The sequence below is a fragment of the Eublepharis macularius genome, chromosome 7 (genome assembly GCF_028583425.1).
Source record: "Eublepharis macularius isolate TG4126 chromosome 7, MPM_Emac_v1.0, whole genome shotgun sequence".
In the NCBI taxonomy this organism is placed as follows: domain Eukaryota; kingdom Metazoa; phylum Chordata; class Lepidosauria; order Squamata; family Eublepharidae; genus Eublepharis; species Eublepharis macularius.
This window is the reverse complement of record NC_072796.1, coordinates 96094185-96109627: the sequence shown is the minus strand read 5'-3', so window position 1 is coordinate 96109627 and position 15443 is coordinate 96094185. Positions and strand designations below refer to the sequence as shown.

At 48.8% G+C, this 15443-nt stretch overlaps 1 protein-coding gene across 1 annotated transcript; it reads left to right on the top strand.

Moving 5' to 3' along the window:
- Positions 1 to 545: 545 nt before the first annotated feature.
- Positions 546 to 8144, top strand: PRDM14 (PR/SET domain 14). The gene is made up of 7 exons (XM_054985887.1): positions 546 to 1083; positions 2804 to 2860; positions 2957 to 3114; positions 3870 to 4140; positions 5894 to 6096; positions 7627 to 7728; positions 7914 to 8144. The coding sequence occupies exons 1-7, from the start codon at positions 546 to 548 to the stop codon at positions 8142 to 8144; spliced, it is 1560 nt and encodes a 519-aa protein (XP_054841862.1).
- Positions 8145 to 15443: the final 7299 nt, after the last annotated feature.

Sequence of the window (15443 nt, the reverse complement as noted above, 5' to 3'; positions counted from 1 at the left end):
AAAGTTGGTTAGTCTTAAAGGAGCTACCGGACTCTTTTCTATTGAACAATCTCAGCATACTTTGCACACAGAACTATGCAGAGAGAAATGTTCTCCTGCAGTAGTTCAAACCCGGAGCGACTGCGTTGACATCAAGCATGCCAGCAGCGTCTTCACTGACGGGACAAACAAGCAGTCGATGTAGGTGGGATGGGACTAGCTCTCTTTAGGAAAGATCCCTGAGAGTCAGCTCTGGTGCAGCACGAGTCTAAGCACGTCTACTCAGAAGTAAGTCCCTTGTCGTTCGGCAACGCTTACTCCTAGGGAAGCATACCTAAGATCCCTCCCCCACTCTGTTGCAGCCCCATTCATTGCGACAGAAATTTCGTGCGTCACTCGGTCAAACTCCACGCCGGGTGCGCTCAGATGGCAGCTGCATGTGTACTCACGCACACGTGTCTTTTATAGGTCGCTGAAGAGAGGCGCGCGCGCGTGCACGAGAGGCCCCGAGGGCCCGGCGGCTGTCTTCGCCCTGCCCCGATGACGTAGCTCACCCCCGGAGGTAAATGTGGGGCGCGCTGGGGGCCGGAGGGCTGGCCCGGGCCGGACAGCTGCGCCGAGGCGCCTGCCTGGAGCTCACGGGCTGCGGCGGCTCCCGGCAGGTCCCTTCCGCGGGTCCGCTCGGGTCCGGCCAGGCCAGCCCGGCCGCGATGGCCTCTCCGCTGCCCGGAAGCGCCAAGGAGGCCGGCGGCGGAGGCGAGTCGCTGCTGCTGCTGCTGCGGGGCTGTCCGCTCTCGTCCTTCCGCCCGGTGGGGCCCCCGCCGCGCTTCCTGGAGGCTCCGCCGCCGGCTCCCTTCCCGTCCCCGACGGCCGCAGAGGGTAGGCTGGCTGGAGGCTCTCCCCGCCTGGCGCCCTTCCCCTTCCCGCCGCCCGCTCTGCCCCGCCCGCTCCCGCTCCTGGCCGCGCCATGCCCCCCCGACGGAGCCTTGCCGAGAAGGAGCAGCCCGCCGGCGCCGGAGCCCGGCTACCGCTTCACCGCCCAGGAGCTCCACGCAGTCCTGTACGGGGCTCTCCCGGCAGCCGCCCGCCAGCCCCACAGCCCAGGTAAGGCGCCGGCGCGGGAGTCGGAACATCTGCAGGCCAGGCTGCCTCTGAGCGTGTGCAGATGGCCCTGACTGGGCACCTGGGGAACTTAGGCTCAAACCCGGAGGGCTGCTGCCGGTTTGAGCCTGCAGTCCCTGGAGAGGAAGCCTGGCTGCCCTCCGCTGAATGACTGGTTTACAGTGAAATCCTAAGCAGAGTCACTCCCGTTTAAGCCCATTGATTTCAACGGGCTTAGACTGGAGTAACTCTTCTTAGGATTTTACTTTTAGGATCGCCTTTGCGTGTCGAGCGAGGAGGTGGAAAAGGGTGGCCGGTTGGAAGGGAGTTTTGCCTGCGCTCTGCTGAGGATGCGAAATGTTGGATGGCTTCTCTCCCTTTCTTTAGTCTGATTTCTGCTGCAAACCTAAGAACAATTTCTTGGAAGTAAACCCTACTGGATAAAACGGGACTTGTTTCCAAGAAGGTTTGATTAGTGGAGATTTGCCGGGATGTAGCGGACTGTTGTTTTCAGTGGAAAGGGGAATGTAGCAAGCTTTTAAGCCGCACAGAGCTCCTCTCCAAGCATGAAGCGGGGTACAAGATGAACCACTGTAAAAAGGGAGCAAACCTGCTGAGGCTGGAAATGGGAAACATCCATCAAAGCTTCCTTTTAAATATGGATTTTGGAAGATTCGGAGCAGTTTGCTCTGGACCTGTGTCGAGGATTGTGAACAATTCGACGACGTCTCTTTAGCTTGACAACTTCTTTAAACTACTGGACAGCATTAATTTAGTTGAGAGAAATGCCTATTGGTTAGCTCCGCTCAAGAGGTTTCACAAGGTCGTTTCTACGAAATTAGTGTAGTGTTAATTTCATGCGGTGGAAGTAATTGCTTTTAAAAACTCCTATACAATCTGATGGCAAAAATGCATCGCGAGGGAGTGGGAAACCGGAATGTCCCAAGCGATGCCCCCTGGTCTTACTTTTTAAACGCCCCCCCCCCCAGATGCCCAGAAGGCATCTAAACCTAAACGCTTCCTTTCAGAGTCCGCTACTGCACCAAGTCTCCAAAAACTTTTGCCAGAATCCAAAAATCCTACATTCACAACCACTTTTGCTCAGAAATAAACCTGCGGGTTGTGTGAGATTTATTAGCAAATCCGCGTATTTAGCCGTTTCAAATGAGTCAATTAGATGACTCTGATCTTGCTTTAGATAACTTCGATCCTGCTTTGCTCATTCTTTTGGTACACAAAAATCCGAGGGGCTCAAATTCTGATACAGCAAGAATTCGATTCCGGCGCAGCCGCGACACTCGCCCGGGGGCAGCTGTAGGTTTCCAGCTTTGCCAGTTTGGTGTAGTGGTTAAGAGCGCAGGACTCTTATCTGGAGAGCTGGGTTTGATTCCCCACTCCTCCACTTGAAGCCAGCTGGGTGACTTTGGGTCAGTCACAGTTTCTAGGAGCTTTCTCAGCCCCACCCACCTCACAGGATGTTTTGTTGTGGGGATAATAATGGCATACTTTGTAAACAGCTCTGAGTGGGTGTTAAGTCAACCTGAAGGGCGGTATGTAAATCGAATATTATTATTATTATCATTGCCCCAGTGGTTGTGCACGCAGAAGCAGCGAGGGCGCTCGGGCCGGATCGATGCGTTCGGGACATCAGGGCGACCTTTGCTTCGCTGCCCCCCACCCCAGTCTTCCGGGCTAACCGCTGTCCCGTTTTGCTTCCCTCGAGGCTCGGTTGAAGGTCAGCCGCTGTTTCCCGACAAGTCTTCTCTGCAACTCCCCGAAGGTAGGTGGGCTGGGCTGGGCTGGGCAGGCGTTCGGGTGGCTTCGCTGGGTCCCCCGCGGGGCTGCAGCGCTGTCTCCCCCCCTTCTCCGCCCGCAGGCCTTACCGTGCTGCAGACGGTGTTCCTAGACGGCCCCCAGCTGGGCGTCTTTTGCACCCAGGCCATCCCGAAGGGGGTCCGCTTCGGCCCTTTCCAAGGCAAAGTGGTCAACACCAGCGAGATCAAGACCTACGATGACAACTCCTTGATGTGGGAGGTACCCCAAGTTCTTTGCCAGTTTGCAGCGGTCCCTGGAAGGGGGTGGGGAAGCCGGGCTTGCTCTCTGGAAGGGGACAGGGTCAGCGGGCAGAGATCGGACGTGGGGGCCTGGATTGCACCGTTCCAAACTCAGACCTGTTGGGACGCGCTCTCCGGAGTTAAAAACTCTCAGCAAACAGAAAGCTGGCATCCACACAAGGAGACCGGGTCTGACCTTTCTGCATGACTTCAGTGGGGTTTGCTCCGAGCCACAGATAGTAACCCTAAAGGCTACGAGCAAAGGACCGCATCCCTCAGAGGCCGAGGGGTCAACCTCGGTTCTCTTTGACCCCTTTTGTTCCCATCCCGGAGCACGTGCAGAGTGCAGCGCCTTTAGTGCAGACTCGGGCTGGCCGCAGCAGCCGTCCCTTTAGATGCCGTGCCCTGGCTCCAGCCAGCCACCCACCCTTTTGGGCGTGGGGGGGAGGGCCGCGCTAGTCGAAAAAACTGCAGAGGAAAGAGTTCGGAATTCGTCTGTCGAGAGGCGTCTCCCCGCGGCAGGGCTGTTTCCCAAGACCGTCGCGGGGAGCGCTCTCCGTAGGCGAAGGCACCCCCAAAGCATAGGATCTCGCAGCAGCCGTGGCGTTGCTCTCTGGGGCAGAGATCTACCCATCAGCGTCAATGGGGAGGAGATGGGAGTCCCTGGCCGGGGGCGAGGCCCTGGGCTTGCCGACCTCTTCATTCGCGGACTTGTGCCCCTGTCTGCCCGCGCAGATCTTCGAGGACGGCCGCTTGAGTCATTTCATCGACGGCAAAGGCGCCTCCGGTAACTGGATGTCCTTAGTGAACTGCGCTCGCTTCCCGGAGGAGCAGAACCTGACGGCGCTCCAGTGCCAGGGCCAGATCTACTACGAGAGCTGCAAGGAGATCTCACCGGGCCAGGAGCTGCTGGTCTGGTACGGCGACTGCTACCTGCAGTTCCTGGGCATCCCCATCAGCCTGAAGGGCCCCGTCGAAGGGAAGCGAGCCCAGCAGCCCTGCGAAGGTCAGTCGGCAGCCTTGCGGTCCCGAAGAAGGGCGGGCGACCGCCGCCTTGCTTGGGCATCTCCCTTCAGCCACCGGGGGCTTCTAGGCGTCGGTCTCTCTCCACTCATTCGCACTCCCTCCATTTAACTGACAATAGCAAAGCCCCCAGCTACAGCTGCAACTCTATGCACCCGCTTACTGGGGAGGAGGGGCTCTCATTGATTAGAGCGGAGCTTGCTTCCGAGTAGACATGCATGGTTTACACTGAAAGCTTCCAATAACACCGGGCCGCTTTAATCTAATAGCTCTGAAACACCAGCCCTGTTCACATGTTACAGAGAAGGCAGATACCTGCAGGATGTAGATGGGTAGATTCCTTTGTAAGAATGAAACCGAGGGCCAGTGCCTGGATGAGTGGGCGGTTTCAATCACACATGTGGCTGTACATGCCTTGAATGTAACCTGATAATTACTTCATCCGCCGATAAGGAAAAATCAAGTGAAGACTGTACAGAGATTGTGTATTTTTTCACTAAGAGGGCTATCAACTGGCACGCCCAAACCCAAGTAAATCAAAGCTCGCTCGCTCTCTCTAAGCAAGCCTGTACATTTCCCTGGGTGGGAAACAGCTGCGAAGGTGACAGGGTCCGGGGTGGGCCCGCTCCCTCCCTCGGCACTCCACCCCTCTTCCACTTCCTCTTATTTGAAGGGCAGGGTCGCGTTTCACCCTGCAGGGTCGATTCTCTTGCCAACGTCTGATTTGTCTGTTTGTAAATGTCCCTTCCAAAGAACCAATGCAAATCTGTTTCTGGCTGGAGGGGCTACTTTCTGGGCAGGTTTACCGCCGAATCAGGACGGGGAATCCTCTACCTCTCCAGGTTCTTGGGCTTTGTATCGATAAGAAAATTGATAAGGAAAGCCAGGGGCAAGCTACTCTCTTGCAGGCGGTGGCCCTCCCAAGGGCAGTCCCCAAGAATTTTCAGTAGTACCAGCAGTTGTGGTGCCTGTGACGCCGAGGCGGGAAAACGTCAGGTGTAACAACACAGGTGTGACTCGAACGGAGTCACACCACCAGGCATCTGATGCTGGAGGCTCCAGCCCAGTTACTTTGTCCTCCAACAACTGCTCGAAAGTCTGTAAGGCGACCCCGCAGCCACTTTTAAATGCCAGAGGCTATTTGCTCCCCCTGCCACTTGAGATTAATGCTGCAAGGCAGGCTGTGCGCAGAAATCGGCGGGTCCACAGAAACAAGTTGTGGCTGCAGCCCTAAGAAATTTCTCAGGAGTAACCCCTACTAAATAAAGTGGGCGTTACTACTGAGTAGACCTGCTCAGGCTTGCTTCCCTGGGCATCTACTATGCCTAGATCCAGGTATCAGATGCCGTTTGAAAGTATTCGAAACCGCCAACTCTGAGGAAGAGAGCTGTGGCTCTGGAGTGCTTATGCTACAGTAAAGTTGGTTGGTCTTAAAGGTGCTACTGGACGCTACTATTTTGCTACTACAGACGCCTCTGGATCTTTCAGACAGGTAATGCATGATATGGCGCAAAAGGCGGCGCCCTTTTCCCGAACTGGCAGCTTGCAGGGGGGACATGTTGGGTGGAGGGGGGGGGGCGCGACGCTTGTTTGCGATTTGCCCCTGTAGATTTTTAAAGCCGCGGAGTTGACCGAGGAATCCGGCTCGCACGCGCCGTTTCCAGCGTAGCTTGCCGAAGGAAGGCCCCGGCTGCCTCCCTGCCTCCGGGCCTCTCACTTGCCCTTCCCGTGCGTAGAGTCCCTGGAAGGCTTCAAGTGCGAGCGCTGCGGCAAAGTCTTCGCCTACAAGTACTACCGCGACAAGCACCTGAAGTACACGCGCTGCGTGGACCAGGGCGACCGCAAGTTCCCCTGCCACCTCTGCCAGCGCTCCTTCGAGAAGCGGGACCGCCTGCGCATCCACGTCCTCCACGTCCACGAGAAGCACCGCCCGCACAAGGTGAGCCGCCCGCCGCTCCGCCGGGAGGCCGTTGCTCCGTTCAAGCGCCGCCCCTCCCCCGAAGTGCGGACCGGAGGCCCCGAGAAGGCGGCGGCCCTTCCGTCTCCTTGGGGGTCCAGCCGCAGCGGCTGCCGAGGGGCGCTTCTCCGCGCCAGCATCGCCAGCAGCGCCCACGTTTAAGCGCCGCGCCTTCGGGGCTTCGGAGGGGCGCTGGCGGGTGGCATCCGAGGCGGCCCGAGACACCGCAGCGAGGCGCGATACGGACACGTGGGAACGGGGAGCGGCGTTTGGCTGCTTCTCGCTGTCCCTTTAAGAAGGAAACCGGGTGGCCGCGGGTTGCTGGACGCTCCTTTTCCCTTCCTTGTCCCGGCTTCGAAAAGTAAGCCCTTTGCAAGTAACGATGGGGATTGTTGTAACACGTGATTCTTTTGTTTCACGTTGAATCGTTTCATCGCATGTTTAGAAACAGAATTTCACATAGGAAGATTGAGGTTTTTAAGTAATATGCGGGTTTAGAGATCAATACTATGGCTTGCTCTTGTCTTTGCCGCTAGTTTTCTAGAATTTCACAGTTGTTGAAGTTTTAATTCGAGCTGGTTGAATACAGGGGAGACGTCCGTTAGCGAGGTATTTTATTGAAGCTGTTTTGCTTTAATAATTTTAGAGCCCCCTCCCAGCAGGGAAGAAGAGTAGAGGGTCTCCTTTTACTTTTAAAAATCCTTTGAACTCAGACGTTCCTCTTTAAAGGTGACTAATGTCTTTCAAGGCTATAATCTTTCCAATAAAAAGTAACCAAATATTTGTGAGAAAACAAAACAATTCCCAGAATATTTCATTGGAAACACACTATTTCTGAATTTTGAAAAAAGTTTTTATTTTTGAAAATTATACTTGATAAGCTTTTGCCCCAAATATTCAGAAGTAGTTTGTTTCCAATTGAAATATCGTTGTTTATTTCAGTCTTAATTTTAGTTTTGTTTATCATTTGTTATTTTTATGTTATTTGCCATTAAAATTTAATCCGGTGATTCTTGGAGAGAGTTCTATACTATAAAGCTTCTGTTTGTTTATATATTTGCTGTTCTTCATGTTTACATGTTACAACAGTATTTCTGCACTCTCCTGGAGAATGTTTTACTTATTTGAGTTTGCATGCATGGCTCTGCTGCCTTCTCCAACCAGCTTAAGGCACTGCCCACTGTCTATTTTCATCTGCTTGATTTTACGTATAGTGCACCTGTCTTACCGAGACTCGAGAGAGATCACACAAATAAACACAATGCAAAAAAATGGTATTAATATATAAAACAATGTAATAAAAGTGAATTAAAATGCAATAAAGTGGTATAATACATGTAAGTGGAAAGTCATGTGTGTATGTAGAAAGTGTGCCTAGTTCAATGCCTAATCACATAAGGTGATAAGTAGATCGCCTTATGTGTCCTGCATCTATCATAGTCTTACCTTAAATATGCACATATCTTGAACAAAACATTTCTATAACCAACAACTTTCTCTTTCTTGCTTCAGTGCTCTATATGTGGGAAGAGCTTCTCTCAGTCCTCTAGTCTAAACAAACACATGAGGGTGCATTCTGGGGAAAGGCCCTACAAGTGTGTGTACTGTAACAAGGTAAGGCTCCTGCTGTGCTCTTGAAAGAGTGCACCATCCTTTGCTATGCTACGCCAGTTTTTGTCTGAATGCTTTTTGTACCTGCTGAATCCAGTCCCTTGCCTGTAGGGAAAGAGCTGGCTGGCCCCGGGCTGCTTCTTGGGTCTAACTGCTGTCTCTTTCCTCTTCTGCTCACCTCCTCGCAGGCATTCACCGCCTCCAGTATCCTGCGTACTCACATCCGCCAGCATTCAGGAGAGAAGCCATTTAAGTGCAAACACTGTGGCAAGGCATTTGCCTCCCATGCAGCCCATGACAGTCACGTGCGGCGCACACACAGCAATAAGGACAAAGGCCGCACATGTACAGTGTGCGGCAAAACATTCCTAGAGGCAGAAGAATTCCGTTTTCACATGAAGTTCCATGCAGCTCTGTAGCCAGCAAGCTCGTGCAGGATCCTTACCAACTCTGTATATATTTGTATGGTACCGTATATATGTTTGAATGTGGTCCTTCCTGTCCAGCATCTTTAGAATCCGATCTACTAAACATATGAATGTATGTATAGTGGGATATGTACAACTCCTTAGGGTGTGATGCAGAGGGAGACATCAAAGGATGATAAATTCCTAGGGGCAGCATTGCCTGCTGTACTGTGATGACCTTTGTGTTTGATCCTTAGGAGGAATGTTTCAGTGCTTCTTGTACGGTGCTTTTCTCTGCCATCTCTCAATGGCCCTGACCTGGATAGCCCAGGCAAGCCCAATCTCATCAGCTCTCAGAAGCTAAGCAGGGTTGGCCTTGGTTAGTAATTGGACAGGAGACTTCCAATGAAGACCAGGGTTGCAGAGGCAGGCAATGGCAAACCTGTTAGTCCTTGCCTTGAAAACCCCATCGGGGGTCATTATAAGTCAAATATGACCTAATGGCACTCTTCCACCACCGTACTGCTGGTTATCAGAGAGTAATGCCTGCTTTTCAATTTCCTTTCAGTGGGATGCATCCAACCATCTTTCAAGTAGCCTTCTTTCGGCACTTCCTCCAGCTTAAGTAGCTCTTCCTCCAATGAAAGAGCTGTGTAAGTTGGAGGAAGGCTCCTTAGCTTGGAGGGACACTGAGCCAAATGGACAGGTGGGATATAAATATTTTAAATAAACAAGCTTTGCTCAGTAGAGTAGTAGAACAGGGGTAGGATACGACCAGGTAGTTCCCACGCCAGAGGCCAGGCTTGCTCTTTAGGTGTTCTTAATTGCTGCTGCCCACATTCAGTTTGAGGGGCTAGTGTGAATGCAGCGAATACAGATACTTGCAGGAGGGGGAAATAATGGGCACAGGAGAGGCAGGACTTACTTCAAACCCAGAAACTGCTTTGTAAAGTTGGGGTGAGTTTTTTATTTTAAAACCCTCTGATATGGAGTGTTCATAACTGCAGCATCTGCAAGGAACCCTCACAAGAGAACTGTATCTGTATGTGGTTTTTCCTAGCTAGATTCCTTCAGTCAGCAAATTATATATGGTTTGAGTGAGTGGTTCAATGGTAAAGTATCTGTTTGGCATGCAGAAGGTCCAGGCTCCAGCACCTGCAGTTTTAAAAAGGACCCAGCTGCAGGTGATGTGAAATCCTTCTACCCGGTACCCTGGACAGCTGCTGTCAGTCTTTGCAGACATAATTGATCTTGGTGGAATAAGGATCTGCTTCAATATAGGGCAGCATCTCAGCTTCAGCCGCTGAAGCTTGGACTAATTTTCTGGATCCATTTCCATCTGGCTTCAGCTGGGATTTGGAACAGAGACCCCTCTGGTTGCCTTGGTTAATGACCTCTACGGAGAACTAGGCAGGAGGAGTGTGTGGGTCCCTGTTAGTCCTGCTGGAATCTCAGCAGCCTTCAATACCATTGACCACAGTATCCTTCTGAGTCTCCTTTCAACCCTGGGACTAAGGGGTGCTATGATATGATTGGTCTCAGAAGGTGGCACTGGGGGAGCATTGCCAGCCCTCCCCATTTTTAACTGCTCCCCCCTCCACACTCCTTGCCTGAATGCAGGACTCTGGGTCTAGCCCGTGGCCATTGGCCTATGGAGTCCCACAGGGCTTGATTTTATCAGGAAGTCTGGGCTGCGGTGTCACCAATATGCAGAGGATACTCAGCTCTACCTTTCTTCTTCGTCCAGTTTGACGTTCTGAACTCATACTGAATGACGGTGAACAAGTTGAAACTAAATCCTGACAAGACAGAGGTTCTCTGACCAGCAATGTGAGATCTCCCCTCTCTCGATGGGGTTACACTCCCCCTGAAAAGTCAGATTTGCAGGCAGCTTAGGAGTACTGCTTGACACAACTCTAGGTGGGTAGCTGTGTTGGTTTGCTGTAAAACAATAGAATTTGAGTCCAGTGACACCTTAGGGACCAACAAGATTTTCAGGGTGTAAGTTTTTAAGAGTCAGAGCTCCCTTCTTCAGACACTCAAAGGTTTACACCCTCCTCCTTACTCGAGAAAACTCGAGTAAGGAGTTCAGCTGGTCTCGTTGGTCTCTAAGGTGCCGCTGGACTCAAGTCCTGCTCTTTGATCCTTAGAAAGCCATGTGGCTTTTGCCTGGCTTTGGCAGGTGCATCCGTTGTATCCATTCCTGGTTCAGTCTCATCTAGTCACAGCGATCCAGGCCTTAGTAACATTTCGACTGGACTATTGCAATGCACTGTACTTGGGGCTATCCTTGAAGAACTCTGCAGCTAGACTACTGGTTGAGTCCAGCTCTCAGGAAGATGTGACCCCAATATTTCAGCAACTACACCAGCTATTGATCCACTCCCAAGCCCAATTCAGGGTGCTGGTTCTATCCTTTAAAGCCCAGCATGGGACCAGGGTATCTGGAGGGTCATGTTCTCCCGTATATTTCTGCCTGGAAGTTGGAAAAGATCACAGGGAGAGGCCTTCCTGACTGCCCCACCAACTGAAGGCCATCTGGTGGGTACACAGAAGAGAGCCTTTCCAGTGGCAGACCCACAACTGTGAAACTGTCTCTGTCTCTCTGTCTCTTTCTCTCTCTCGGGGGAGGTGGCCTGGCCACCTCATTCTCTAGCTTCAGGAGGCAGCTGAACACTGTTTTGTTTAGGACAGCTTTGTAATGTGGTCTGGATTGTAACTCTGTTATAACTGTTTTTAATTGTTGTTCTTTGATATATTTATGTTGTTTTATGTTTTACTTTGTGAGCCATCTTGAGCACCTTTGGAGGAAAGGCAGCTAATACATGTTTATAATAATAATGTGTTCATGTATATAATTGTTAGGTATTTGTCTTCAGTTTCTTGTTATTGGAGTGTGATTTTTTTATTGTGTTTTATTGGTTTTACTGAAGTTTCTGGTAAATGGATTTTGATTTTTTTTGGTTTTGCCTTGAATTTATGGAAGGGTAAAATCCATATTTTCTAAACAAAATTGTAGAGTGTGAAGTTCAGTCTTGTAATACCAAGATTAAGTAGTCCTGGACAAATGTCTTCATATGAATTCTACCAAATAATTGCACTTTAAGAGGAGTGGGAAAGGATAAATAGGATAAAATGGTGTTCAATCACATTTTAAAAAGTGCAACAAGCTTTGTGCACAAGAGTAAGAAATATGGATTAGAATGCTGATGCTGGTGGTTTGAGGACTGCCTTTGAAGTATGGTATGACTCTTGGCTGCTGTGAAATGCAGTGCATTTGGTGGTTTTTGTTGATATGTTGGCATGCTTTACCAATTACTTGCACTAAACTTTGTATTTATTGTATCTCGTAAGTGATGTCTTTACTGCTTTGATGGTGAAAATACTGTAAATTGTATGAAATTCTCAATGTTATGATCTGCAAAGTATGTAAACAATCGGATAAAAACTGCTTCCTTTTTTCTAGGGTGTGAACAGAATTGTGTTTGGCTTTGAAATTTTCTTTTTTCATAGTTAATACTTAAGAATGTAAAGAAGAGCTCTGCTGTGGCCCATCTGGTGCAGCATCCTGTCTCAGTGGCCAACCAGTTACTCTGGAAGGCCAACAAGAGGCTGAGGCCTCCTGCTGATGTCACCTCCCAGCACTGGAATTCAGAGGTTTGCAGGTTTGTGTAGAGGCTCATTTTGGTGAGGAGAGCCAGTTTGGTGTAGTGGTTAAGAGCGCAGGACTCTGATCTGGAGAACTGAATTAGATTCCCTCCTCCTCCGCTTGAAGCCAACTCAGGGACCTTGGGTCAGTCACAGCTCTCCGGGGTCATAGATCCAGAGGAGTTAGCCGTGTTAGTCTGTAGTAGTAAAATCGAAAAGAGTCCAGTAGCACCTTTAAGACTAACCAACTTTACTGTAGCATGAGCTTTCGAGAATCACAGTTCTCTTTGTCAGCTCTCCGGGCTCTCTCAGCCCCACCCACCTCACAGTGTGATTATTGTTGTGGGGATAATAATGACATACTTTGTAAACTGCTCTGAGTGGGTGTTAAGTTGTCCTGAAGGGCGGTATATAAATCGAATGTTGTTGTTGTTGTGTTGTTGGAGTCACTGGGGGTAGTAACCATTGATGGACTTGTCTTATATGAATCCACCTAGCCCACCCCCCTTTTAAGCCATCTATGTTTCTGGCCGTTACTTGGCTTCTGGCAGGGAATTCCTGATTTCAGCAAAAACATTTTCCCATTTGTCTGTCCTGAATCTGTTGCCCATCAACTTCATTGGGTGCCCTAAATTCTAGTATTGTGGAAGTGTGTGTGTGGCGGGGAACTCTCTGTATCCACTTTCTGCACTCTATGCATTGATCCTTGTGAGACCCCACTGCTCGGGTCCCTCCATTGTGAGACCCATCCATCCATTCTTATTCTCTATTTCCTTTTACTTAATCCATGGCTGTTAAGCTGTTAATCCATGGCGAAATGTACTATCAAATCAACCTTTTAAAACAGCAGGAGAAGATTGTGAAGGGTTTCACATATAAGATTCTGATCTCTAGAAGAGAGTCAGAGTATTTTTCTCCCTGCTTGATATGAGAAAGGTGACTGAAAATGAAGTAAATCTGATTTAATTGTTTACCTTTTTATTAAAATACAAAGAGATCGCTAACATAAAGGCATCACATTTATAAACAGCTTGAATTCTTTACTAACCATGTGTGCTACCAAGCAATGGATTTTGTAAGCTTTCTGTAATGTATGACATCCCTATATGATGGGTACATTTGTTCAACAATTTTTACACAAAGGGAAGGATATGTTCAGCCTGTTTAGTTACCCATTCCAGAACATAAGGGAAGCCATGCTGGGTCCAACCAGTGGTCTATCTAGTCCAGTATCCTGTTTCCTCATAATGTCCAGCCAGATGCCCTCTGAAGGCTCACAAACAGGATGCAAAGATCGAAGCCTTCCTATTATCCCTCCCAACAACTGGCATCCAGGGTTAGTTTGCCTCTGAACATGGAGGTTCCATTGATCCTCTATGGCTTTGACCCTTTTCACAGTCTTTGTAAATGATTTTGGTTGCTGGTTGCTAGTAGATTCTTTCTGTCGTTTCCAACTGTTTTGGCTTCCAATTGCTAACTTTAAAAAGTCTTTTCTGGCAAAGCTCTTTGTATTTGGTTTGCAATGCAGTGTTGAGCATTTAAAAAATGTTTTTTGCATGCTTAAGTTTTCAGTACCTTTACCATTTCCTGCAGAGTACTGGTTGAAATGTCCATAGCACTTCCAACAGTGCCACCTTTTTATTTTGCAGCCCAATTCCATCATGTTCTTTTTTTTTAATGTATATAGATTAGTGCTATAGCTCTATAGCTTCGTAACATAGGTGTAGCAAGTTTTCTGAATTCTCGTCTTTCACTTAGCAAGTAAGTCTCTAACCCCTTCCCTTGCTGAGATATGCTTTTTCCTCATACTTCTGCAAGGGACTGGAGTCTTTTTTTTTTTTTAGAAAATGAAAGCTGGGAATTCAGAGAACCTGCTACATCTATTGCTACAATGCTATAGTGATATTTTTGTACTTTAAAAAAATGTAAATGCTCTGGTGGCCCAGGAGAGGGAGGGGTAGTCATTTCCAATACCAGAAGAAGTGGCACCATTTGAAATGGCCACAGTAATTTGTTCATAGGTCCTAAATGAACAGCATCCCCAATCAGACATCACTAATCTTGTGCTGGTGAATTCAAGTGATGAGTTCTTCTCACAGAAGCAGAAGCAGCAGAGCAGAGAGCTTGGAAGGGATCACAAGCACAGTTTAGCAACTTTGTTGGCTGATCCTGTAGTCAGTTTCGAGGTCTATCTTCAGTTTTGTACTTTGCTACATTTTCATTGATATGTTGGTCCCTGACTGGAGTCAAGAGGGAATTTACCCAGTATTGCATTTCTACTAAAGATGCTACTAATCGGCTTTAGCTCGGCACTATTCAATTGAATTGTAAGGCAACTTTGGTACTGGATAACCAATTATAGTAAATTTGCAGGATTTCTATGAAATCTGGATGCATTTCACACACAGAATATTTGTTTTGCCTCTTGCAAAATTAACACACATCTGCCTTTTCTTGTGTGCATTATGGGCAGTTGTTCCTGATGAGTGGGGTGAGTGAGCCTGTTCTCTATCAACTTAAACTGAAGTTTTGCTCCCCACCCAAAACTGTCACTCATCAGGTTTTGAGTCAGTGTTCAGTGTTCAAAGAAATAGAGAGAAAAAGTGTGAGAGAAAGTGCCAGCAGAAGGACAATTCAATGAATCTAAGCGTAAAGAAGGAATTAATTTAATTGCTTTGCATGGACATGTTAAATGAGAGGTGGTCTAAATTCAAACCAGAGGCTGATGGCAATCTGAAATGTTTTGTGGAGCTGTAAAGGGAGACCAAAGAACCCCCACCCGGGATAAATGAATGACAATAGAGTGATATGGCCCTAAAACTCAGGCTGGCCAGTAGGACACCACAAAAGCCAGCCCAGTGACATCTGTTGCCCTTTAACTGAGTCCGGCATGTCACCAAATGTTCCGCTGTTTTCTTCCTTCCGCCCCTCCTTGTCCTACTATACTTAATGAGGGGGGGGAGTGAAAGGAGAGGCATTCTCCCCATGGAAGAGAAGAAAACAGCCAAGAGATTAGTGAGCTACAGATAATGCAGCAAACAAATATTGATTAAGCCAAACTGTTCATTAAGCAAGGAAAATCATTCTGCCAAGTGAGCCTCCCCAGTCCAATGCTGATGTGATCAGGGGTGTCAAATTGCAGATTCCTAAGGGTTGATTTGCACATTAATTTTACTGCAAGGAGAAACGACTATGAAGAGAAATAAGTGTCAGGTTATGGAGACTGAAGGTGGTAGTTAGAAAATGTGCAGTCATGCTACAGAAGTCGCTTCTCTGGTCTCCTAGTTCATATAGCCAGCTTCCCACATGTTTGAACTGACGGTTGTGCATTTGAATTCATATTTTCTTTCTCTGAGCCGGTGCATTTTCCTGTGCTCATAATGCTACCTATTTTGGATGAATGGGGTCAGCCAAATTGTTCACCATGAGCTTAAAGTTTGGGGTTTGAGTCACAATGCAGAACATTTCAACTTTGGTTCTTGGCAAAAGACAGATGTTTCATTGCCATTAGCAGCCACAGGCATAAGAAAATCCTACACAAACAAAATATCCCAAATTTTTACAACTTGATTGTGGGATTTGGGCACTGTAAGTACATGGAAGAGTGGTGACTGGAAATTCAAATGGGAGCGAATAAAGAATAAACTGAGTCCCAGTTCTGGC

Coding starts and splice junctions, on each gene's coding strand:
- PRDM14 (XM_054985887.1), top strand. CDS start 546: ATGTGGGGCGCGCTGGGGGCCGGAGGGCTGGCCCGGGCCGGACAGCTG. Junction 3,115..3,869: donor ACAACTCCTTGATGTGGGAG/GTACCCCAAGTT, acceptor CTGCCCGCGCAG/ATCTTCGAGGACGGCCGCTT. Junction 7,729..7,913: donor AGTGTGTGTACTGTAACAAG/GTAAGGCTCCTG, acceptor ACCTCCTCGCAG/GCATTCACCGCCTCCAGTAT.